Below are 25,060 nucleotides of genomic sequence, written 5' to 3' on the forward strand. Positions count from 1 at the left end.
AAATGCCTCAAAGTTATCACCGATATTAATGTATCTAGGGTCCACACTCAGGGAGATAAAAGGAAGATTCTCATATCCGTTGTTTCAGTATGGAGATAGTCGACAACAAATCTCAACACCAGTGGAGTCCTATAAAGGCACCTGCAGAGATCACGAAAGCAATGGTCTATCTCCATTCCACCACTACTACCATTTTACGGTCAAGAGTATCCGCTATCACTTCATCAGAAAAATGTGTAGATCCATACCATGGCGCAATTCTGGGAATTCGCACATCTACAATAACAAAGGAGGCTCGACACATCTTCAAATCATTCATAGTGGTTCACCTATTATGCCGACCTAAGCAAGAGCAAGCCCGGGACATCTTCACATCCACTAGAGCCGACACGTCAAGAGAGCAGCCTCAAGAAGATAACGGTGCCGGCACCATCATGTCAGGAAAGAATCCGCAGCCGAGATAACTTCATGTAGAGGAAGATTCGAGAAGTTTCTATACCAAAAGGATCCACATTTCCCATATTTCCTTCGCCCACGAAAGTGGGTAATGCTGAAGAGTTATTCAAATTTCCTACCGGAAGAACCTACACCGGGATGTTCCATAACTCACAAAATTAAAGCCTTCAATTTCTAAGTATACTGTTGGTGCTAACACATCAACAGATAACTCACAAAGAGAGACACCTCATCAGCAGCATCATCCACATACATGGCATGTGGTTTAGAAAGGCTACGGGTCGTTTTGCAAGAACTCCGTCAGAAACGTTTTTATGCTGTCCTCCGGAAGAATTGAAACTCGTGCTAATTGGTGAAGAATCTGGGAGTGATACATATACCAAACGATTCATGTGGAACTCTTCTACAACATACTAAAAGGGAACATCAATCCTATGAATGATCTATAAACAGAAGCCGAAACTCTCGACTATGTGACAGCTGAAAACCTACATAATTCTTTCTGGAAAGTTCTGAATTCTCAGTGTCAGGTACTTTTCACCTACCAAACGGACTCCGAATGAATAAAATTTTTTTGCAGAAATTAGTTTTTCCTCTTAACAAAATAATGAGGGGTCAATCACCTCATTCCGATATCAGACGAAGATTTTACGGCCGTTTTGGCAAGAAGACATGAATCTGAAATTTTCATCAAGTCAATACACCAAGGTCGCATGCAAGCAACAATAGGCAAGCTGCCGCACGCAGAGAATCATGGAAGAGCTACTTCGCCGAAATAAGAAAAGAGAAGGATAAGAAAAAATAACCTCACGGACACGAGTTATTTTAAAAGGAGGAATCTTTTTTCTGAGCCATAACGTCCGAGCAAATCCTTGCGTGTTACCAGAATCCGCGATCGCCACGCCACTCCTTCCTGCTAAGGATTGTATCGTGCCATAGACGCCACTCCTTCCTGCCAAAGATCGTGTCGTATCCGCCACTCCTTCCTGCCAAAGATCATGCCATAGTCGCCACTCCTTCCTGCCAAAGGTCGTGTCGTAGCCGCCACTCCTTCCTGCCAAGGATCATGTCGTATCCACCACACTCCTCCCTGTCAAGGATCGTGATCGCAGCCAGACAAGCCGCTGCCAAGAACCTTTGCTTCTCGTTTGTTGATACGAGCTAGAGCTTCACCGTAGCAACAACCACTATAAAGTTAATCCGTACATCTCCATATTTTAGTTTCACATGGAAGAAGTAATAGAGTCACCAGTACGGATGCAAGATGGTGATATATTTACCATGGTCAACCCACCGACCATACAAGATAAAAACATGTAAACCACACTTGGGGACTGAGGTTCTACACGGAATCCCTTCACTTTCAAAGCTCAGAAGACACGGTCAAACAAAAAGTCATAGACACGACAAGGTCATCTACTCTTCAAAGGTGTAGCGTAAGGATATCATCACCTCTCTGTCTGGAAGGCGCCTGCAACACTTTACGAGGCCGCGACGGATCCCAAGCCTACTCATAGAAAACAACTTCAGTAACTAAAGAGAAGTGCGACTGGGGGATGCTTATCCCAGTCCATCCCTGACAACAATCAAAGATTCATGAGATAACTCCATAGACGCGGCTGAAACATTTTTCTTGAAGAAACAGGGGGAGCCACGATTAACAACATAAATCTCCCACTTCTACCTCTTCGTTATCTAGAATATTTCGTCCATGTGATGTTCCAGGCATCCCAGCATCGCATCCAGGAGAGTACAATTAGCTTGTATCAAATCCCATAGGCATGGATTCAAGGTTATATAATCAAAGTAGGCTACACTTGGGGACTGAAGCCTCCTTCAGATTTAGAAGTTTAAACGCAGTCACCACCTTACCAGCGAATGCAATAAAAACACATCTTTCACGAGAAAATGGGCTCATGATAATTACACATGGGGACTACCAGCATGGGATGCCTTCACTTCCCTCAACCAGGTTATTTAAAATGTCAACATCGTCACTGTCGAAGCTTTACGAGCCGCAGGAATTTCTCAATATGAAGCCATACACGTCCATCAAAGACTCCAGAAGCACGCCACGGAGATATTCACATATCCTCCACGCCATCGGATCTATGACCAGACAGAAGTATAATTGGGGACTCGCATCCCATTCGATACAATAGTCCAAGATTCAGAATGTGGTTTAAAGGATGTCGCTTGGAATGAAGTTCTTGAAGACTTGATAGCAGCACGCCGGCAATGAAACGCCTCTCAGCTCATATACTTCACCCAACGGCTCCGAAAGATTTCGACCATACAAGCATCCACAACATATCATCATCGCAATCAGAAAGGCAAGAATAAGCCTTCCAGACACCAGCAGTAGTCCAGACACCAAATAACTTAAAGTCAAGGACGGATCAACAATGTAGCTACACTCTCCAAGATTAGCCCTGACATGATCATTTCCGGACATATATTTCATCCATCTATCCATCCCAGGAGTGCAATGGAGTTTGGTAAATTTTGAAATCCACTAGAGAGGTTAGATGCTCATTTTTATGGAGTCAGAACTTATTACACATTCTGGAGAAGATCGATGATACTGTTGGGTGGCTACATGCACAAAATAGAAAAGAACACCTACCTTGAGTTCTCTTGGCTCGCCTGCTGTTGATTATAACTATTGGAGATTGCTTTGTTGCCATTGACGCTGCTAACAAAAAAAGTCATTCACACCGAGCTAAATGTCCAAGTTTGATCAACTACTCACGGATATTACAGTCACAGCTAAAATACGAAGACAAGATGAACTTACCTTTCCGCCGACGATTGGCATGCCTATGATCGAGCTGCTGCAAACAAACACAAGAAGCAGACGAGCGAATAATAAAAGGAGAGGAAGTTAGCACGCCCTTTTAAATGCATAGAACTTTTGGAATTCGAGTAGAGGTGGTTTTTCCTTTGGACCATGCACGGAAGAAGGCAGCTGGGCCCGTGGCACCAACGCTCCATGGCGCCAACCTCCATGACCAAACCAGCAGCGCGCCAGCAAGAGGAAAACCAACCGCTCAACCTGCAACGCTCTGTAGCCAAACCAGCCGCTCAACCTGCAATGCTTAGTGGCCAAGCTAGCAGCTCGCAAGTACATAGATCACCAGCCGCTCGTACTTGCTGCCAAAGGTCGGTCGAACTTTTCCTGGTAACCTCTACAAGTCTTGCCTTTTCGATTTTTATCTTTGTTTCTCACCATCTAATGCTTACCCCGCAACAATGTCACTGTTACGTACTAAGCATGGGACTTAATGTTGATGGTGGTTTTTAGTTCAGGGATAAAAATGTAAAAACCTATATTTAATGCGTCGTCTGCAAAAGGACTGAGCCGTATTAAAGTAATGAGTGCCTGGGCCTCTCTACTCACACATGTACTGAGCAATTCAGTATATTTATTCAGAATGGTGCATGTAGCAACATTCCCAAACATTCTGTAAACTCTCGCCTACATTATTCATTAGTGTATGGTTTATTAAGTATTTTCCTATGCCATGTTCCCCAGCTGAACCCTTTGTATTGGTATGACATGACAATTAGTGTTCACTCGCAGCTGAGTAGCACGAATTTTCCGAAGTATCAAAATTAAGGTCTGCAAGAAAATGCTCAATCAGAAGATGCGCTAACTGCTCTCTGAGAATAAAAGGATTTTGTGTCAACACACAGGATTTGTTAAATTTGTTCAATTTTGTGATAACTTACAAAATTCAAGTTTTGACCTAATTAATTTGCAAAAATTAGGCCTTTTTACGCCTGTGCAAATATCTCGAACCCTATTGGTCGAGGCCAAACCTAGGAAAGCTAGGAAACTAATCCGCCATGGAGCTAGTAGCAGCAAAGTCCTACCAAAAACAAGAAATAAAAGAGGAGCCGCAGAAAATAGGAGCAGCAACAAAAGGAGGCGTGACCATGTCACATGGCCGGCCAGTTTAGGCGCCACCCGCAGACGGCCACGCCCCATGTTGCTTGACCGCCCCTCCTCTTTCATATCGACCAATCATGTCGCTCTAAAGACGCCACGCGCACTAGAGATGTGTCCACGCCCCCATGCTGCTTTCCGGCCCTCCTCCTTCCCATCCACCAATAAGGTCGCTCTAAATCCGCCACATGCACATTGAATGTGGTCGGGCCCATACTTTCCGACCCTCTTTCCTATCGGCCAATCAGGTCGCTTTAAATGCACCATGCGATAGAGATGTGGCCACACCCTATGTTTGGCCGACCCCTTTTCTATCGACCTATCAGGTTACTCTAAACCCGCCACACGCATTAAAAGGTCGAACTATGCCAAACGACCACCATGTCAATTGGTTAAAAAATTCTCCAAACCGCGCCAACATGTTAATCGACATGCCAACATGCCATGCTGTGGCAGCAACATGCCAACACGCCACTCCGCCGTAGCAACATGCCAGCATGCCACAAACAGCGTAGCTACGTGGCCAACGCCATAACAGATTCCACTTAGGGTATTCCGATCAGAACACGATTCTTTCTTTAGTGGCATTAGTCAAAACCCTAATTTTTGGTCATGGCCCAAATTACGCCACTCTGGCTCCACAACATGCCACGAGCCATGCGGGACCCATAAAGCCCTAAAAAAGGCGCCATGCCAAGGCCACCCATGGCTATCCTTGCACATGTGGTCGTTCCCACATTATGACCCTGCCATAATTCCTTTGACGCGGCCATGGAACCATCTGCACAAAAAACGTCACAGTGCCGCGGCCACATGCCATACGCGCTAATTAGGGTTGAGCATGCCAAACCCTAATTTAGGCAAGGCCGCTACGCAACATGCCACACGCGCTAATTAGGGTTGCGGCATGCCAAACCCTAATTTAGGCAGGGCCGCTACGACACATGCCACACACACTAATTAGGGTTGCGGCATGCCAAAACCTAATTTAGGCAGGCGCCACTGCACCACTTTGCCACTGATAGGCGCCATTATGCCACTACTGGCGCCAACAAGATGTGGCCATAATCAACGGCCACCTTCTCTCATAAATCGTAATCTCAGCCGTCCAACTTCGCCACAGAGTTAACCTTCCTATAACAAGTCTCAGGTGACCAATCAAGACTAACCTAATAGCGTCACACGCCATTTTCCCATGGCAAGTATCATGACTTAACTTGACACACATGATTATCCGCCATTTAGCTGGCGTACGATCAATCAAAATAGCCAGTTCTTGCACACAAGACCCACTCGGCAATCTGCTGCACATTTTCAACGAAAATACTTGAGACATCAAACATGTCACAAACAGGGGGATGCTCATCAGGGTATTGGTCTGGCGGTTTACAGTGTGCGACGTGCAACACGCTCATTATAAGAACATGTTAGGAAAGCGGGTTGTTAGTGGCGGCAAGAAATAGTGGGTGTAAATTAACCCGTTTCCTTTATAGTGAGGACGTGGTTTCTAGCATTTACACATTACCCCATTTCTCCAGCACTCAATCACTTCCACTTCCTACGAGATCAGGGTGCGTTCAATTATGACATGTATAAATAGGTTTCTACCTATTACGACCAAAAGAGAGTTTTTGGTTAGTAACAATACAAGTATCCAGAAAAATACCAAAGAACTGATAGCTTACATTCCGTAAGTCAGTTCCATATTCTGATATAAGTCATAAAACTTCCACACCTTCAGAATTAACCATTCTGGTCTCAACACTTTCTTCGCTTCCCTCCCTAAGACCAACCCTTCTCCTTCACTTTGTGACCGAACAAGACTGGAACGGCCATTTCTTGGTTTAAGCCAGGATTGTACATATTGATCTCTCGAATCTAAAGTACTTCCGTGCAGTGCGTTTGTTTAAGGTGTAGATTCGTTTCTCATCAATACACTCGAATCTACCAAAACCAACAGAAACAGTTTTTACCCCAAAACAGTCATCCACGTCAATTCCTCTATTTCTGAGATTAACTCTAACAAGGGTCTTGCCATGAACCAAAAGCCAGAGAAAATACTTAAGATGAGGAGTATTGAACTTCCACAAAATTCTCCATTTCTTAATATAATTACACGTTTATAAAAAATCCAAAGTTACTTGTTTTTTGTAACATTTTTAGATAAACTTATACTTCGAGGAGTATTGAACTTCCACAAAATTTAGTAACATTAAGAAAGGTTGAAAATAGAATTCTCATTAATATTACAAATATGACCGTACTGAGCATTAAATACAGCTCATAGGAGTACAAGAAAATAAAGCTAGACGTACACGTGCAACAATACTACACATACTGAAAATGGAAACAATTACTACAGTGACAAAAGCTGTAATGAAATAAACACTTCTTATTTGTTACTACCCTCTCGAAAAATGAAGGGGTGTGAAAACCTTCAGTTTGGACTTAAGAAAATCAAACCTAGGTACAGCTAAACCCTTTGTCAGCAGCTTGTTGCAAAATGGAGAGATAGATAACTTGCATTGCCTTTGACCGAACCAGTTCTCGTATGAAATGAAAATCTAGATCCATGTGCTTCATTCTGCTATGGAAAACAGGATTTGAATCTATAGCTATTGAGCTTTTGTTATCACAAGCAATGGTTGGTGAAGTAGGTAAGAAAATATGCAAATCTTTCAGTAAGTGGCTCACCCAAACAACTTCGGCTGCAGTAGAGGCTAAAGTCCTATATTCTTATTTTGTGCTAGATATAGATATAGTTGCTGGCTTTTTGACTGACCGGATAATTGTATTTTCACCAAAGAAAATACAATACCCACTTGTAGATCTCATGTAATCAAGGTTTCCTTCCCAATCTGCATCAGAATATCCTTGAAGACCATTGAAACCTTTGGTAAAAAGAAGACCATGATCAAGAGTTCCTTTTACATATCTGAGTACTCTTTTAGCAGCATTGAGATGAGCAGAAGTAGGAGCTTGCATGAATTGACATATCTGATTTACTGCAAAACATAGTTCAGGTCTTGTCCGAGTTAAGTATTGTAGTGAACCAACTGTTGATCCATACCATGTTGGATTGGATATAATTTCACAATATTTAGCACTTAATTTTAGAGATGCAGGATAAGGAGTAGAGCAAGGTTTGATACCCACAAGATTTGTCTTGCCCAACAAGTCAAGTGCATATTTAGTTTGACTTAGAAAAGACCCTTAGCATTTATCTTTACCTCCAAACCCAGAAAATAATGTAAAGCTCCTAGATCCTTAACTAGAAACTTTGTACACAAGTAAGTGATAATATTGTCACAACGAGCTGCACTATTTCCTGTGATAATAATATCATCTAGATAAACCAGAATAATAGTAAGCTTAGAACCAAGCTTTTGAACAAACAATGATGAATCATCGTGAGATGGAAGAAAATCAATTTAAACTAGAGCATCCATGAGTTTTTCATACCATGCTCTAGGTGTCTGCTTAAGACTATATAAAGACTTGTGTAACTTGGACACATAATCAGGATGTTCCTTATCTTTAAAACCAGGAGGTTGTTTCATGTAAACCTCTTCTTTTAAGTGCCCATGAAAAAAAGCATTACTTACATCTAAATGTTTGATGTTCTAGTCAAAATTGACAGCTAGAGAAAGAACTAATCTAATAGTTGCAGGTTACACAACGACTAAAAGTGTCAGTAAAATCAAAGCCTTCTAGCTGATAGAAACCTTTTACCACTAGTCTTGCTTTATGTCTTTCTATAGTACCATCTGGATTGTACTTTATTTTAGAAACCCATTTACACCATACTAGGTTTTGACTTGGATCAGAAGGAATAATAGACCAAGTTTCAGCTTCCTTAAGAACAATATTTTCTTTCTTCATAGCAGTTAACCAAACAGGTATCTTAGCAGTTTGAGAATAACAAGTTGGTGTTATATGTTCAAAGTGAGATATGTAAGTTGCAGGTAAAATGTACTTAGATGAGAAAAATACCTTTGGTTTGAAAATGCCACCTTTTTCTCTTGCGGTCATTTGATGAGTAGAAGTATGTGAAGTATTTGTTGAAGTATCACTAGTAGGTAACTCTGATTGTGGTAAGATAGAAGTATTTGTCTTGACAGCAGTATCGGTTGTGATGTTGTGAATACAAGAAGAACTGTGTGATACTCTTGAAGTATCAGAAGTAGATGAGAAATCATCCATAGTAGCTGGACAACTTGGGAAATCTATAAAACTTGTAGAGTTTGCAGAACTGGTTGTAGTTAACACACTGTTAGGAAAATTTTCCTCATGAAAAACTACATGTCTTGAAACATAAACTTTCCCAATAGTTGGATCAAAGCATCCATAACCCTTGTGATTATAACTATAACCAAGGAACACACACTTTACACTTCTTGGTTGTAACTTGTTTTCTGTGCAAGGTTTTAGCCATGGAAAGTAAAAACATCCAAAAGTATTGATAAAAAAATAATCTGGTTCTTTGCTGAATAAAGTCTTGAAAGGATTTGAGAAAGATATATAGACCTAGTTGGTAGTCTATTTATTACAAAATTTGCAGTAGACAAAGCATCAAACCAATACTCAAAAGTTAAAGCAGCTTGATATAAAAAAGTTCTTGCAATCTCTATTAAATGCTTGTGTTTAGATTCTGCCACACCATTCTGCTCGGGTGCGTGAGGACATGTAATCTCATGAATAATACCACTATGAAGTAAGATATCTTTAAGAGCATTATTAACAAACTCACCTCCTGCAGCACTCCTTATAATTTTGATTTGTAAACTCAACTAATTCTCTATATAAGATTTGAAAGTAAAAAACATTGTCTCGAAATCATATTTAAGAGTCAAAGATAAGCCCAACAAAATTTTGTAAAATATCAATGATATTGAACCCATCTACAGAAACAACAGGGTCAGGATCCCACACATCCATGTGTAACAATTGTAAAGGAGCTGTACTAGCAGACATGGATACATGAAAGGGTTGTTTATGACTTCTACATACTTGAAATTCAGTACAAGTAAGATTTTTGTTTGAAATATTAAGAATCCTAGCTAGCCTACTAAGAGACTGAAAAGATAGATGAGCTAATCTTGTATGCCATGGTGTTGAAGAAGCTTTATTGCATGAAAAAGTTGTTGATGTCAATTGAGATGTAATACTTCCTTGTAGAGGATGTAGACCATTCTTACTGGGACCTTGAAAGAGGATCTGTGCTGATCTCACATCCTTAACAGTAAAATCATTTGAAGTAAATATCAGAGAACAATTATTGTCTCTACTGAACTTATGAACTGAAATTAAGTTTTGAGATGCTAAAGGAACATGTAGAATATCTTTAAGAGTAAACCTTTGATCAGAAGCTGATATTAAAGAAGAACCAGTTTTATGAATTTGCATACCTTCACCATTAGTTGTAGTGACAGACTCATTGCCTCCATAAGAAGAAGTATAAGCAATATTTGAAGCATCAGATGTCAAGTGATGAGTAGCACCTGAGTCAACATACCAAGGATTTTTTCCCATAACATTTGCAGAAGCAAGCATAGCCTGTAGATTTCTAGGAGGATTTCTGCCTTGATAAGAAAAGTTAATCCTATTCCAACACTCATCTGCAGCATGGCCGTATTTGTGACAGATTTGACATGTTGGTCTATCTCCGGATGAGATAGAGTTACTCCTGTCATTTGAAGTAAAAGAAGCAGGTCTGGAAATAGAATTAGGATAAGAAACTGTTGATGTTGGAGAAGGTAGAATCCCAGCACCTCTACCAAAACCTCTACCATAACTGGAATTACGACCTCCTCTATGGAAACCTCTTGAACTACCTCTTCCATTATTATTACTAGAAGCATAAAAAGCCCTATTTGTGGACTCAGTGATGAATTTGCATGCTATTGATAACTAGATCTTCACTAAGAAGAAAATTATGTAACTAAAGGCTTGTAACAAGAGGATTTCTCATCCTTACAGATGTAGCAAAAGAATTAAAATCAGCATTTAATCCTCCTAGTGTGACTACTACAATTTCATCATCAGATATTATAGATCCAGTAGCAGCTAATTGATAATGGTTTTCATTTCATTTGTGTAAGCAGCAATAGTTGAATTACCTTTCTTGATATTTGTTAGTTTAGTCCTCAATTGAATAGAATGAGTTGAAGAAACTCGAGCAAAGCGACCAGATATACCTTTCCACAGTTCATATGAGGAAGTTGCAGAAGCATAGTATGAGATGACACTATCTGAGATGGTTGAATTGATCCACAACATTATTGTCGGATTTTGTACCCCATTGTTAACCATCAAGAAATTTCATGATCTTGAAATTTCGAATTACATGTAGCATTGAACCTTTCCAAATGATGAAATTGTTATCTTTGAGTTTGAGTTGAACAATACTTGTTAATTGATTGATTGGAAATTTGGAGATCGAAAAAGAAGCCTTATTTTCCATTGATTTAGACCTTGAAAGATGAAAAAAGAAAATGAAATATCAAGAAAGAATTTAGAAGATCAAGATGTAGAAACTTTATGAGATCTTGGGACAAGATTAGACTTTTGTTTGAAGATAACAAAGAATTGAGTAAAAGATAAAATTTGGATGAAGATTTAGATGAATCTGTAGATAAAGAAAGCGAGATCGGATCGAGTAACCTGGTTCTGATACCATAATAACAAAAGTTGAAAAGAGAATTCTCATTAAGATTACAAAAATGACCGTAATGAGCATTAAATACAGCTAAGAGGAGTACAAGAAAATAAAGCCAGTCGTACGTACATGTGTAACAATCCTACACACTGAAAATAAAAACAGTTATTACAGCTGATAAAAACAGTAATGAAATAAACAGTTTTTACTTGTTACCAAAACTCTCCATTTCTTAATATAATTACACGTTTATAAAAAATTACACGTTTATAAAAAATCCAAAGTTACTTGTTTTTTGTTCACATTTTTAGATAAACTTAAACTTCATTTGTAGTCCTTTGAGAAATTCCGAAATTTTGCTGTTTCTTCCTTAAAATAGTTACAAAATATTTTGAGTTGAAAATGAAACTCTAGGTAGTTGTTATTATAGGAAATTTAAACACTTATCTTTGAAATATTTTGTTGCTTCTTCCTGATAAATATTATCTATGAAGTAGATAAATCAAATGTTCGGGTTAATTCTGATTCTAATAGCCCAATTTCGTAGATAAATCAAATGTTCGGGTTGATTCTGCCAACATTCGATGGCTCTACTCATCTTGATGTAAGAGTTACTAACTCTCTAAATTAGTCTTCTGAATGCATTTTAACTTGCACAAAAAAAAATATATTATCTACCATTAATAAACAAGGAAACACAATATTATCCTAAAAAAAATATTCGACAGATACTAAAATGGCACAAAGAGAAATTGCCAAAGAAAGCATTACATAGCAACTCAGTTACTCGGGACATTAATTATTCATAATTATCTTCTCTGCGTAATCTAAAACCGAACCCGAACCGGCAACTGCTCCAGAAACCCACACCTACGAACCGGCAACTGCTCCAGAAACCCACACCTACTTACTTAGTCTTCGCCATGTGAACAATCAAGTCGATCACACGTGAGCTGCCAAAACAAAAAATCAATTAACAATAACTCGAGAAGTTGCAAGAGAAGAGAAAGTTACCAACTAATTATGTAGTTTTTTTGGTTTATAACATTACCTGTACCCCCATTCGTTGTCGTACCAAGAAACGAGCTTGACAAAGTTGTCGTTCAAAGCAATTCCAGACTTGGCATCAAAGATGCTTGACCTGTCCACCGAACAAAATCAAGAAATATATAACTAGTTAACTACACAAGCAACGGACAAGCTGCATCTAAGATCAGGACCACCTCTAGACAGGGGTGCCTATTTCCGGTTCACTGAACAAGGTAATGCAAATAAGCAGCAGTTGGGGTCCTTAAGGTCAATTCTTGTAAGAAGTCTTATTCTGGTGAGAAAATGGACCACACTGGCAACAAAATCACCTCGGATCGACTTCAAATATCAAATATCTAAATTTCTCGGGGAGTCTAATATAATATATAAGACAAGAACTAGGATTTCACAATAACATCCAGTAGAAATTGCAACATGCCCTGTTCTAAAAAAATTCTCATGATTTTCATAAGAGATGGTACAAGCATAAGCCTAAAAGACAAAACAATTTATATTTACCTGCAATCACCTATGAAGTCGGTGGAAACAAGATCATCTTCGGTGTAACCCAAAATTCCCTTTAGGCTGCCCTCTGACTCCTCTCTAAGCACATGATATAAATAAAAATTGAATTAGGAATCACATCATTCCATAAAGTTACTATCTTAGTAGAAAAACACACATGAGCTGCACATTTTGTTCAGTGAATTTGATGCTTCCTTACTTGATAGCAGCCTTAATCTGATCGTATGTCGCCTTCTTCTCAAGCCTTACCGTGAGATCAACCACAGAGACATCAACAGTAGGAACACGGAAAGCCATTCCAGTTAACTTACCATTTAATGCAGGTAGCACCTTTCCAACAGCCTGTGCAAATATACATGACAGGTTAGATGCAGCCTGCTAGCAAAGCAAACCAACTTTAAAAGCAAAAGATCCCAATCACTTAAGAAACAACTTCAAGTCCGCTTAATGAAAAACAATCAAGCCATAACAAGTCAAATCATAAACGGTAAACAGCAAAATATAGTAGTGGATCTTAGGTAACCTTAGCAGCTCCAGTGCTGCTGGGAATGATGTTGAATGAAGCAGCTCTTCCACCTCTCCAGTCCTTGCTGGATGGTCCATCAACAGTCTTCTGGGTGGCAGTGATGGAGTGAACTGTAGTCATAAGGCCTTCAATAATTCCGAATCTGTCATTGATAACCTTGACCAAGGGAGCAAGGCAATTTGTGGTGCAGCTGGCATTAGACACAATGTCAATATCTGATTTGTATTCTTTCTCATTGACTCCCATGACAAACATTGGCGCATCTTTGCTTGGGGCTGAAATTACAACCTTCTTAACACCACCCTGAAATCAAGACAACATATTTTGATAATTTAATTCATCCAAATATCAGTGAAGAAGAGCACACAACCATCACAAACATGACTGCAGCAGAATTACAAATCCAAATGTACCAATACAGACAAACACACTAATATTCAAATAAAAGGAACCAAAACAGAACAACTATTTCTTATTTTAAGTTTATCCAAAGACCAGCAGGGCTTTGATGGTGCAGAGTGCAGGCCAATACGGTCAAAGAAGTAAGGCCCCCAAGTAATCGCCACCATTCACAAGAAACAGAAAAGGCTACACATGTTGGGCAATTATCCTTTTCAAATAAAAAAAAGAAAGAAACAATAGGAATAACAAGTGATACCTTCAAATGGGCAGCAGCCTTATCCTTATCAGTAAAGACCCCAGTAGATTCAACAACATACTCAGCTCCAGTCTCTCCCCATGGGATCTCATCAGGGTTCCTAACAACACATTTAACAGAATTAAACTAAGATTTCAATTAAACGTTAAATACATCTAAACAAAATCGAATCAATTAAACGTTTACGGTTACTTAACACCGAAAACGGTGACTGGTTTTCCACCGAATAGGAGAGTCTTAGAATCTTTAACTTTAAGGTCATTGTGTTTCCATTGTCCGTGAACACTATCATACTTAAACATATATGTCTACAAAAAGAAAAAGAAAAAAAAGTCCAATTTCAGTTTACATGAAAAAAGAGTAAGCTTAAATGAATTGCAGAAAAATCGAGAAAAGAAAAAGAAAAAAAAAAAATCATTCACAGAGGTTATTATTTATTTACCATGTAATCAGTAGTGATAAATGGATCATTAACAGCAACAAGTTCAACATCATCCCTTTGTAAAGCAACTCTAGCTACTAATCTTCCAATTCTTCCAAACCCATTGATTCCAATTTTGATCTTTCCAGTAGCTGCCATAAAAATAAAATTAAATTGCCTCATGCACTTGGAAAAGGAAACAAGAACTGTGAGAAAGGTAGACTTACACATGATTTGAGTAAGCAAGTTTATCGTGAGAAAATTAAAGAGATTCTGGTATGGCTGTAAGAGAAAAAGAATAGTGATGAATATTTAAAGGTACGTGAAGATCAAAGATGGTAGGATTTTCTAATGGCGGAATTGTCGATCAAGAAATAACTTCACTACCAAAAAAATATTTTAGGTAGTTATTCACCGGATGTCACGTGACCGATTCTACAGTCAGTTACGTGGATGGATACGATTTCGTGGTTCTGCTTTTTAATGACACGTGTACCGTCCATCAGATGAGATTTTATCGTTACTTCTTTGATTGATTTAGCCTTTTGTTACAGGGGAGGGGTTTTTAGCCTTTTTGGTATAGGGAGAAGGGTTTTTTGGATGGGTTATTTTGTATTTCCTCCCAGATCTCTAATTAGTGTTTCCTTCCAAATAGATCAAAATTAGTGTTTCCTTCCCTCGTTAGATTTTCCATCCAATTCTCCGTTAGCTGAGTCAGCAAGAATACACACGTGGCAAAAATAGTGGGAATTATATAAATGTCCCTTGTTTTGATGGGCTTCATATATGTACCCTTATCCTACAATAAATATATCCTTTTCTATCTATAAGCCCGATCAGGATCCACTAACATTTTTCTTCTTTCCATTTTTACCCTTCTTATTCTAATCTTCGTTTAGATCGAACTACTTCCTGAAAAAATTATTTCTTCTTCTTTCTCTCCTTCTCTTTCAACCACCACCAGCACCTCAGCACTACCACCACCAGATATCGTCACCACCACCACATCCTCCGTTATTAGCAACAGATCTATTAATATGTTTGTGTTTGATTTCAACTTGTTATTTATGTTAAAGATTGATTTTCCAGATTCAGAGATCGATAAATTTGATTTTTGGTTTTCGATTTCATAGTTTTATCTCTATATTTGCGTTCGATTCAACCTATTTTAACTTCTTATTAATCGTTCTCCATCTTTCAAGGTTAAAGATTGAATAATTTTGACGATTTTTTTATGAATTGATTGAATAATATTGAATATCATCAACTGAATAGAAGAATTGATGTTATTCAATGTAATTTGAAGTTTCAGTTCATCGAAATTACCGAAACCTAATTTTAGGCTTTTAAAAACTTTATGATCGAAGGTCGTTGAATGGTGGTGGATGGTGGTGTTGGTGCAACAGCGGTGGTGGCGGCGGAGGATATTAACTCTTTTTTCATTTAGTAGATGATGATGGAAGTGGTGGCAGCGGTGGTGGTTGAGGAGGATATCAAATTTATATTTTATTAGTTGATGGTAGTGGTGGTGTTGGAAGAGGAGAAAAAAAATAGTGAAGATGTACGAATATTATTCATATCAGGTATGCATTTAGATTTAGATTTAGATTTTAATCTAATGATATTTGTAGAGACTGTTGATATTTAATTTGTAATATTGATGTTGTGGTAGTAATGGTGGTGGAATGTGTTGTTGTAGCACTGGTGGTGGATGTTACAGCAATACTGCTGGTGAATCTTGTTCTTGTTTTGGTGGTGGTGGATACTTGTTGCACGACAGTACATTTTCTGGTGGTGGTGAATGTTATTAAACCCAACTCATAACATGTAACTTCATTTTTCGTGTCCTCGTGTTTGTGAACAACGATAGTTATAATTGATACTAACAAAGAATGTTGAGTTAGTCGCATAAATTGATACATGGGTGCATAATTTGGTTAAGATTTAACTAATCTAGTAAGACAACAGTCTAGTTTTGTATGGTTGGTGGTGTGAACATCAAATTTAATGTTTCCATTTTTTCATTTTGCGCACGAGTACTTTGGTACAATTAGTGCTAGTTTTTTCTACATCCATTAAGATTCATTTCTAGTTATCGCAGTTATGATGTTGAACAGTTGATAGTGAAATCTAATTGATAGCTTCTTAAGTTTTTAAATTGATGACCTACACTGTATTAAAGTCATTTTTTTTTAGTTTTATGTATGTATTTCTTCCACCAACGTATTACTCATATATGTCGGTCTTGTGTCACTTAGCTTAGTTAGGTTCTTATTTTTAATTTATGGATGCACATAACGAAGGTGAGAAAAGTTAGTGGGGATCTGTATGTGTAATACTGCTTGTTCCAAGTGAGTGTTTTTATATTGAGATTTTTTTACTTTAGGTGTTGTAGATTGGTCTAATTATTTTTTTATTGAAAATCTAATTACTGTGCCATTTGTTTGGCGCATGTGCCTTGATGTCTAAATGAGGCTACTGGTTAGGGATTTGAAGTTTCTAGGTTGAAAAAACAGTTGGAAAATGCCAAATCATAATATCCTATTGTTGAATGAAGCGGCTGCTAATTTGTTTAGACAAATGTACCAGGTACGTAATCATGACTCTTCCATATATTTGAGCAGTATTTGATATATGTAGAGTACTAATGAATATTTTACTAGTGTACATAAGTGAATGAATAAACTGATTTGGGAGGGAATAAATAGATTGTCTACTGGATCTGTATTTATGAGGAGACATTTGAGGAAGGAAGGCAGAAGGGGGAGCTTAATATTATTAATATTAACGTATTATTACTGATAAACCTTACCAATTGAGATGGTAGGAAAGAAGAGAGATTGTCGTTTGTTAGACAAATAAAATTATAATGATCATATTTTGTGCTTTCCTTTTATTTATCTACACGTTGAACCCGTGGTGTAATGGTATCACTATTGACTCCAGTCAGAAAATGCGTGTTCGATTCACGCTAGGTTCACTAATCTTAGTACATCAATTATGTGATAAACTTTGGTTGTTGACATGATTGTTTTGGATCAACTTTAGTTTTTGACTCCATTCAGTGGGATCAACTTCCATTGTTGACCCAAAAAAGTTGGAGTATTTTTTCACTTATTGTGTCAACAAAGGTGTTGATGGTGGTTTTTAGCTTAGGGTCAAAATTGTAAAATTGAACATCTGACATGACGTCACTATGACCATTAGCACATTTATTGAATCAATCAGCATGCCTACGTAAGAATTACCGGGTACCCTTTTTTTTACATAGGTCATGTTCCACGGCAGAACCCTTAACACTGACTGACATCATCTATGCAAAACCCTAATTCTCATGCTACCGCGCCAAGGCATGCCAACCATGCCAGCCGCACCACTGTGCCAATGGCAGACCATGCCAGCCACATCTCCGCGCCAAGGCATGCCAACCATGCCAGCCGCACCACTGTGCCAATGGCATACCATGGCAGCCACATCTCTGCGCCAAGGCATGCCAACCATGCCAGCTGCACCACCTCGCCAATGGCATGCCATGCCAGCCGCACCACCACGCCAATGGCATGCCAACCATGCCAGCCGCACCATTGCGCCAATGGCATGCCATGCCAGCTTCACCTCCGTGCCAAGGCATGCCAACCATGCCAGCCGCACCACTGCGCCAATGGCATGCCATGCCAGCCGCGCCAAGGCATGCCAACCATGCCAGCCGCACCACATGTGTCAATGGCATGTCAACCATGCCAGCCGCACCACATGTGCCAATGGCATGCCAACCACCTTGTCGCGCCATACCATGCCGGCCTTCCCTATGCGGCTACCAAAACGAAGGCGTGCGATGATAAACGACCACCCTTCCATTTTAGATGGAAATCTTAGCCGTCCAAGGGCGCCAAACAACGCATGGTAACCTTTGGCCCAAAACCCTAGTTTTGGCCACGCCAAACCGCTCCAAGGTATGCCATGCCACATGTGCCAACGGCATGCCAACCACCTTGTCGCGCCATACCATGCTGGCCTTCCCTATGCGGCTACCAAAACGAAGGCGTACGATGATCAACGACCACCCTTCAATCTTAGATGCAAATCTTAGCCGTCCAAGGTCGCCAAAAAATGCATGGTAACCTTTGGCCCAAAACCCTAGTTTTGGCCACGCCAAACCGCGCCAAGGCATTCCATGCCACATGTGTCAATGACATGCCAACCACCTTGCCGCGCCATACCATGCCGGCCTTCCTTATGCGGCTACCAAAACAAAGGCGTTCGATGATCAATGGCCACCCTTCCATCTTATATGCAAATCTTAGCCGTCCAATGTCGCCAAACAACGCATGGTAACCTTTGGCCCAAAACCCTAGTTTTGGCCACGCCAAACCACGCCAAGGCATGCCATGCCACATGTGCCAATGGCATGCCAACCACCTTGTCGTGCCATACCATGCCGTCCTTCCCTATGCGGCTACCAAAACAAAGGCGTGCGATGATCAACGACCACCCTTCCATCTTAGATGCAAATCTTAGCCGTCCAATGTCGCCAAACAACGCATGGTAACCTTTGTCCCAAAACCTTAGTTTTGGCCACGCCAAACCGCGCCAAGGCATGCCATGCCACATGTGCCAATGGCATGCCAACCACCTTGCCGCACCATACCATGTCGACCTTCCCTATGCGGCTACCAAAACGAAGGCGTGCGATGATCAACGGCCACCCTTCCATCTTAGATGCAAATCTTAGCCGTCCAAGGTCGCCAAACAACGCATGGTAACATTTGGCCCAAAACCCTAGTTTTGGCCACGCCAAACCGCGCCAAGGTATTCCAATGGCATGCGAACCACCTTGACGCACCATACCATGTCGTCCTTCCCTATGCGGATACCAGAATGAAGGCGTGCGATGATCAACGGACACCCTTTCATCTTAGATGCAAATCTTAGCCGTCCAAGGTCGCCAAAAAACGCATGGTAACCTTTGGCCCGAAACCCTAGTTTGGCCACGCCAAACCGCGCCAAGGCATGCCATGCCACATGTGCCAATGGCATGCAAACCACCTTGACGCGCCATACCATGCCGGCCTTCCCTATGCGGCTAAAAAAACGAATGCCTACAACAATCAACAGGCACTTTTTCATCTAAGATGCAGATCTTAGCCGTCCAAGGTTATAGCTAACGCATGGAAACCTTTGTCCCTAGTTTGGCCGCGCCTAAACAAAGCCAAAACCCTAACTTTTGGCCGCGCCTAAACTAGGCCATATTAAAGCCATACTGATCATTCTTTCATGCCACTGGCTACCAAAATGAAGGCTTGCAACAATCAACGGCCACTTTTTCATCTAAGATGCAGATCTTAGCCGTCCAAGGTTATAGCTAACGCATGGCAAACTTTGGCCCTAGTTTGGCCGCGCCTAAACAAATCCAAAACCCTAACTTTTGGCCGCGCCTAAACTAGGCCATATTAAAGCCATACTGATCATTCTTTCATGCCACTGGCTACCAAAACGAAGGCCTGCAACAATCAACGATCACTTTTTCATCTAAGATACAGATCTTAGCCGTCAAAGGTTACCAGCTAACGCATGGTAACTTTTGGCTCTAGTTTAGTCGCGCCTAAACAAAGCCAAAACCCTAACTTTTGGTCGCGCCTAAACTAGGCCATATTGAAGCCATACTGATCATGCTTTCATGCCACTGGATACCAAACGAAGGGTTACAATATCAACGGCTACCTTTCCTCTTAAGATGCAAAATCTCGACCGTCGAAGGTCACCACCGAGTCGGAAAGTCTCCCAAGCTCAACTTTCTAGACAACAACAACATGCTACATGTTTTCCATGAAAACGCTCGAGACATCAACACATGTCACAAACTGGGGGATGCTCATTGGGTATTGGTTTGGCGGTTTACAGCGTGCGGCGCACACTACGCCCGTTATAAGACAGTGTCATAAGGATGGGGCGGTTAGTAAATACAGGGAGTAATGGTGAAACACTTTCTTTTATGGAACATCAATTCCAGGCGTTACCGGTTACCATCTCCTCCCATTTACTCACCCGTTCCATTTCTTAATGAGACCAGAGTACGTTTCACTTCGACTGTATAAATAGGCATTACCTATTTCCACCGAATAACAAGTTCAGGTCAGGAGGATACAACACTCAGAAAATATTTTCTAGCTTTCCATCTGTTAGCTTCCCTCTTTCTGATACAAGTCATGAAACAAATACTCTTCCAGAATCAACTATTCTGGTCTCAACAGTCTCTTCGCTCCCCTCTTCAAAACCAACCCTTCTCTTTCACTTTATGACCGAAGCAAGTCTGGAACGGCCATTTCTTGGTTTAGGCCGGATTTGTACAGATTGATATCTCGAATCTAAAGTACTCCCTTGCAGTACATTGTTTAGGGTTTAAACTCGTTTCTCACCCACACACCCGAAATTACCAAAATCAGCAGAAATTGCTTTCACCCTCAAACAATTGGCAACCAAAGTGGGAGATCAATCTCTCGGTTGCAATATCAACTTCCAAATTTCCGATATCACCTTTCACTTCCAACTCCAACATGGTGGAACCCAGAACCGGATCAGTCGCCGAGAACACCAACGCAGAATCTTTCCCTGGTGTTAAAGCTACTTCCAACGGCATCACTACGCTGCCTACTGACCCCAGCAACACTGAAAGCACTCCTTCAGGTGTAACACCACCAATCACCAGTGCCTGAGCCGCTCCCGTCTCTAATGTTCCTGCGCAACTTGCTAATCCTGGCAGTACTGAAAGCGCTCCTTAATGTGTTACACCTCCAATCACCTGGGCCAGAGCTGCCGCTACCGCTCCTAATGCTTCGTCAAGCATGGCGCCTCCAACCGCCACTAAGACTCAAATTAACCCACCAACGGGACGAGAAACCGGAGGAACCAGAGGAAGCCGACCCTATGTCACCATCGCTGATTTGATGGAACGACAGGAAGTTCTCGCTAGAGCCCAGATGGACATGGTCTCGACACAGAAAGAAGTACTTGTTTTTCTCAAAGCCCTGACAGAACGGCTGCCGTAGGACTCACGCCCTCCAGAGCCAATTAGAGACGCCTGTAACACCCCTGGCGCCAGCACCTCGACGGAACGCATCTCTGCGGACGAGGAAATTCGTCCTAGAACCCCATTGGAAATAAATCAGCCGTCCAATTTTGTCACACGAGAGGATCTGGAGCAACTTCTCCGGAATCGAATCAAGAATGATGAAATATACATGCATCAGCATCAACCTCCTTACCCATCTGAAATACAAAGAATTCCTCTTCCAAGAGGATACTCCTCTCCTCAATTCACCCTGTACGATGGCACTGGAAATGAACGTGAGCATGTATCTCGATTCTTGGAGTCCCTAGGCGAACATGAATACAATCACGTTTTTCGTCTGAGGGAGTTTTCGAAATTGCTTACCGGAAGAGCATACACATGGTACAACAACATCGCGCCAAACAACATCCCCAACTAGGGTGGCATGGTTACCGCATTTTACAAAAAGTACTTCTTTGTGTCTGAACAAGTTACCTTCTCGGACCTAGGAAGGATGTACCAACGGGACAACGAACATCCAAATGATTTTGTCAAGAGAGTCAGGATTCAAGCACTAGACTGTCATGACCCAAACGTGACCAAACAATAGCTGGTGAATTCATGCATCAACGGTATGGCTCCCATTTACCGCGCCTTGCTAGAGAACCTGCGTTTCCAGACATTCTCTGAGCTCCATGAAGCTGCCAGGCGATCAACAACGACAGCATCAACATTATTAGAAAGAGTTAGACCAACCAGAGCCGAAGACGTGCGTGAAACTCGCGGGAATAGATGTCTCATGAACAAGCAGTACAACGCTGGTCCCTCCTATGTGAGCGTAGTAAACGAGGGAGGAAAAAGGAAGGCCCCAGCTGCAGACTAGCAGCCTAAACGCAAAGAACCAGCACGACGAGCAACTCCACCACGGAAGGCCGCCGCCAAAGCTCCCATGCGTCATCACGAAGCTGAAGGAAATTCCCTGGATTTCCCATTTCCCATTGAAGAGGTGATCGATCTCTTAGAAGTATGCATTCAAGATGATGTTATCAGACTACCATCTCCCAGACGCCCACCGACTGAGGCCGAGATGGAAAACCCCAAATACTGCCACTACCACAGATTTGTTCATCACCCAACCAGTGATTGCAACATATTAAAACGGATTACATCGAGACCCACTTGCGGTGAGGAATTGTGGAGTCTCTAGGGACTCCGTGCACGAGACTGTACGATCCATGATGCAACACGTATGCGAAATTCTCTACCTTTCCAAGGTACAACGCCAAGATATCTTCACGGATCTCAATCGTGTCGTTTCGGGCAAACGGCTTTTTCCCACTACGGAAGCCACGCCAAGATCCCAAGCTCTCTCAAGAAGCGGAATCGAAAAAGACAACCGGGGAATGCGGACCACGTCCTATTTAAGAGGTATTGAATTCGAAAACACGCTAATCGACATGGAATCTGACTTCAACATTGTTACCTTCAAGACTCTGAAAGCTGCGGGATTTACGAAACAAGAGGCTACCCATCCCCGACCGTGATTGAGAGCCTGGTAAAGGAAGCCTTGAACGCGTATGGCTACATTAACCTCGAGATCAGGATGGGAGACGCTATAACGCATAACAAATTCCACATTGTCAAAGAACTAGGTTACGACATGATATTGGGGGCACTTGTGGGTACTCGACAACAAGAAGAAATTGGGAACATCCCCTATACTGATTTCAACACCCGAAAGAATATCCAACAAACTATCCCACCTGCTTCCGCATCGACGAGATACCGATGGAACCCGGTCACCTGGAGAAGACCCGTTGGCGCTAACTCATAGGTTCCAAACACAAGTAAGTTTGGCCGAACGATCTTCTCTACAACCAGTCATTTCTTCTCCTATTCCGTCATGGGGACTCAGCGCGATTACCGGCACGGACGCTGTCAAGAGATGTGAGTGGGGCGTTGGGCCATTCAAACGCTTTGCAAAGAATTTGGAAGTTGCAATCGAAACTGACGAGACCAAGATTCAAGCGGTTACACAACACACGAACTCGTTTCAAATCGGAGATATGACGGTCAAAACGAACTCGTTTCAAGTCGGGAAGATGACGGTGAAGATACCTGTTCGGACCGATTCACCCAAGAAAAAAGAAGACGAGCCATATCTGGTGGCAGACGTCCTTCTGGGAGGTTACTGCAAGCTCATCAACAGAGATAAGCTGGGAGGTGTGATGATTCACTCACTATGGCTCAAACCCTTCAATCCCTAAAACGATGTACTACTCTCTTCCAGCACTCTCCCTTTAGTATTTTCTTCAGCAATTTCTCCATTCACTTGATATTTGTATTTCCCCGAGATGAATGCATCGTTTGTTTTCTTCATTAGGGTTTCGTTTTTTATTCAAAAGCATACCTTTCTTTCCGAATGAGTTTCCGAATCTCAGAAAAAAAAACATACACCAAATAAATCCCAAATCATGGAGAAGCCATTAACCATCCAATCACAACCAGAAACATCAACCCATTCTAATGGAAGATTTGGGTCTTTCAAAATGAGAAGTTTTATTCAAATATAGAAACTGCAAGCGGGATGCTAATTGAAGAAACCCTAACTTCGCCACGAATACAAGGAAGGTAAAAAAAATAAGTCTGCAAAACATCAGGACAACTAAGCGACGAATAGAAACAATAAAAAGGGAGAAGCTAGTCATTGAAAGTTAATGCGCGAATCGCCAATGCCTCGGTCATAGCTCTTTCAAACACTTTCCCCAACAGTCTTTCGGGCAGCGAGGATTCCATCCGGAAGCCACATCAACAATAACAGCCTCAACATCCCACCCGGAAGTTGTCTCAGCAGCAACAACATCCGTCTCTTTACCGACATCTGCCTCGACAACCGACCCAGCATATGCCACCATGACTTCCCCAATGTCACAGACAACAGTTTCGTCGTCTACTCCGAAAGTTGTTTCAGTTTCATCGACCGCAGCATCATCATCTTCCTCGAAAGTCTTCTCAGCAACCTTTCGAGGAGAATTTACCGATTCATTTTACATCAGAACCAAGGGTTATGACATCGTCCTGGACAGGGGAGCTACGTTGATTTTCCTCTAAAAATTTCACAAACTCGGTCTTTCTCCGTTTCAACTGAGAAGCAAACTGTCCCTCCCTAACAGTGGGCCGTGAAGAGGTTTTGTTGCACCAAAGCCTCCCAATGCACTGGGATGCTTCTCCGCCTTCCCGTTATTCCTCCAAAGATATGTCCCGAATAATTTCGCCAGCTTCACGGAACAGAGATTCAATTATATTCAACGCCTCCCCATGAGAAGAAGACTGGTTTTCGCTGATTCCATAGTTTATCCCCAAAAAGTTGGAGGCACGTCTGTCACTGGAAGATCCCATTATGCGCTACAAAACCAGAGAAAGGATGGAGGATAGACACGACTTCAGGACAACCTGTGCGAATGAAGGATTCAAGATCATCTCTTATATCCAGCAGAGCGATGAGGTCCCGAAAAGGAAAGCCTCCTACTAGCCGCGGATTGAGGCGTGACATCAGATTCTAATGAAACCGTTTTCTACCAGCGAACATGAGGAAATTCCTGGACGTGAGGTGAATTAGGGCTTGGTGAAAAAACATGGAAGTACATGTTTAAGACACGCTTTCCCACGTTGTTACTTCTCTGCCGCCAGCACCGAGACTTGAAAAAACAAAACCAACAAGGTGACATGAAGAGAAGGAATAACGCTCCCTTTCTACGGGCATAACACTTGCGGGTTTTTGAGTAAGGAA

General features: G+C 41.3%; 1 protein-coding gene across 4 annotated transcripts; it reads right to left on the reverse strand.

Moving 5' to 3' along the window:
• Positions 1 to 11,714: 11,714 nt before the first annotated feature.
• LOC113276531 (glyceraldehyde-3-phosphate dehydrogenase GAPC1, cytosolic-like) lies at positions 11,715 to 21,667 on the reverse strand. Of its 4 annotated transcripts, none has more exons than XM_026526149.1 (9): positions 21,655 to 21,667; positions 19,759 to 19,764; positions 14,244 to 14,374; positions 13,802 to 13,901; positions 13,141 to 13,446; positions 12,817 to 12,959; positions 12,612 to 12,695; positions 12,115 to 12,204; positions 11,971 to 12,016 (listed from the first exon to the last, which is right to left on the reverse strand). In XM_026526149.1, the coding sequence occupies exons 3-9, from the start codon at positions 14,294 to 14,296 to the stop codon at positions 11,971 to 11,973; spliced, it is 822 nt and encodes a 273-aa protein (XP_026381934.1). In that variant the 5' UTR covers positions 14,297 to 14,374; positions 19,759 to 19,764; positions 21,655 to 21,667. The 4 variants fall into 4 exon arrangements, with proteins under 4 accessions (XP_026381931.1, XP_026381934.1, XP_026381932.1 ...); XM_026526147.1 differs by lacking the exons at positions 19,759 to 19,764; positions 21,655 to 21,667 and adding exons at positions 13,994 to 14,109; positions 14,450 to 14,590; XM_026526146.1 differs by lacking the exons at positions 19,759 to 19,764; positions 21,655 to 21,667 and adding an exon at positions 13,994 to 14,109 and having other exon boundaries at positions 11,715 to 12,016; positions 14,244 to 14,381.
• Positions 21,668 to 25,060: the final 3,393 nt, after the last annotated feature.

The sequence above is a fragment of the Papaver somniferum genome, chromosome 4 (genome assembly GCF_003573695.1).
Source record: "Papaver somniferum cultivar HN1 chromosome 4, ASM357369v1, whole genome shotgun sequence".
Lineage (NCBI taxonomy): Eukaryota > Viridiplantae > Streptophyta > Magnoliopsida > Ranunculales > Papaveraceae > Papaver > Papaver somniferum.

Excerpts from the sequence above, each read along its gene's own strand:
- LOC113276531 (XM_026526146.1), bottom strand. The coding sequence starts at position 14,381 with ATGGCAGCTACTGGAAAGATCAAAATTGGAATCAATGGGTTTGGAAGA. Across the intron at positions 12,960-13,140 it reads GCAGCACTGGAGCTGCTAAG|GCTGTTGGAAAGGTGCTACC; the intron begins GTTACCTAAGAT and ends ATATTTGCACAG. Across the intron at positions 12,696-12,816 it reads CAGATTAAGGCTGCTATCAA|AGAGGAGTCAGAGGGCAGCC; the intron begins GTAAGGAAGCAT and ends TCATGTGCTTAG.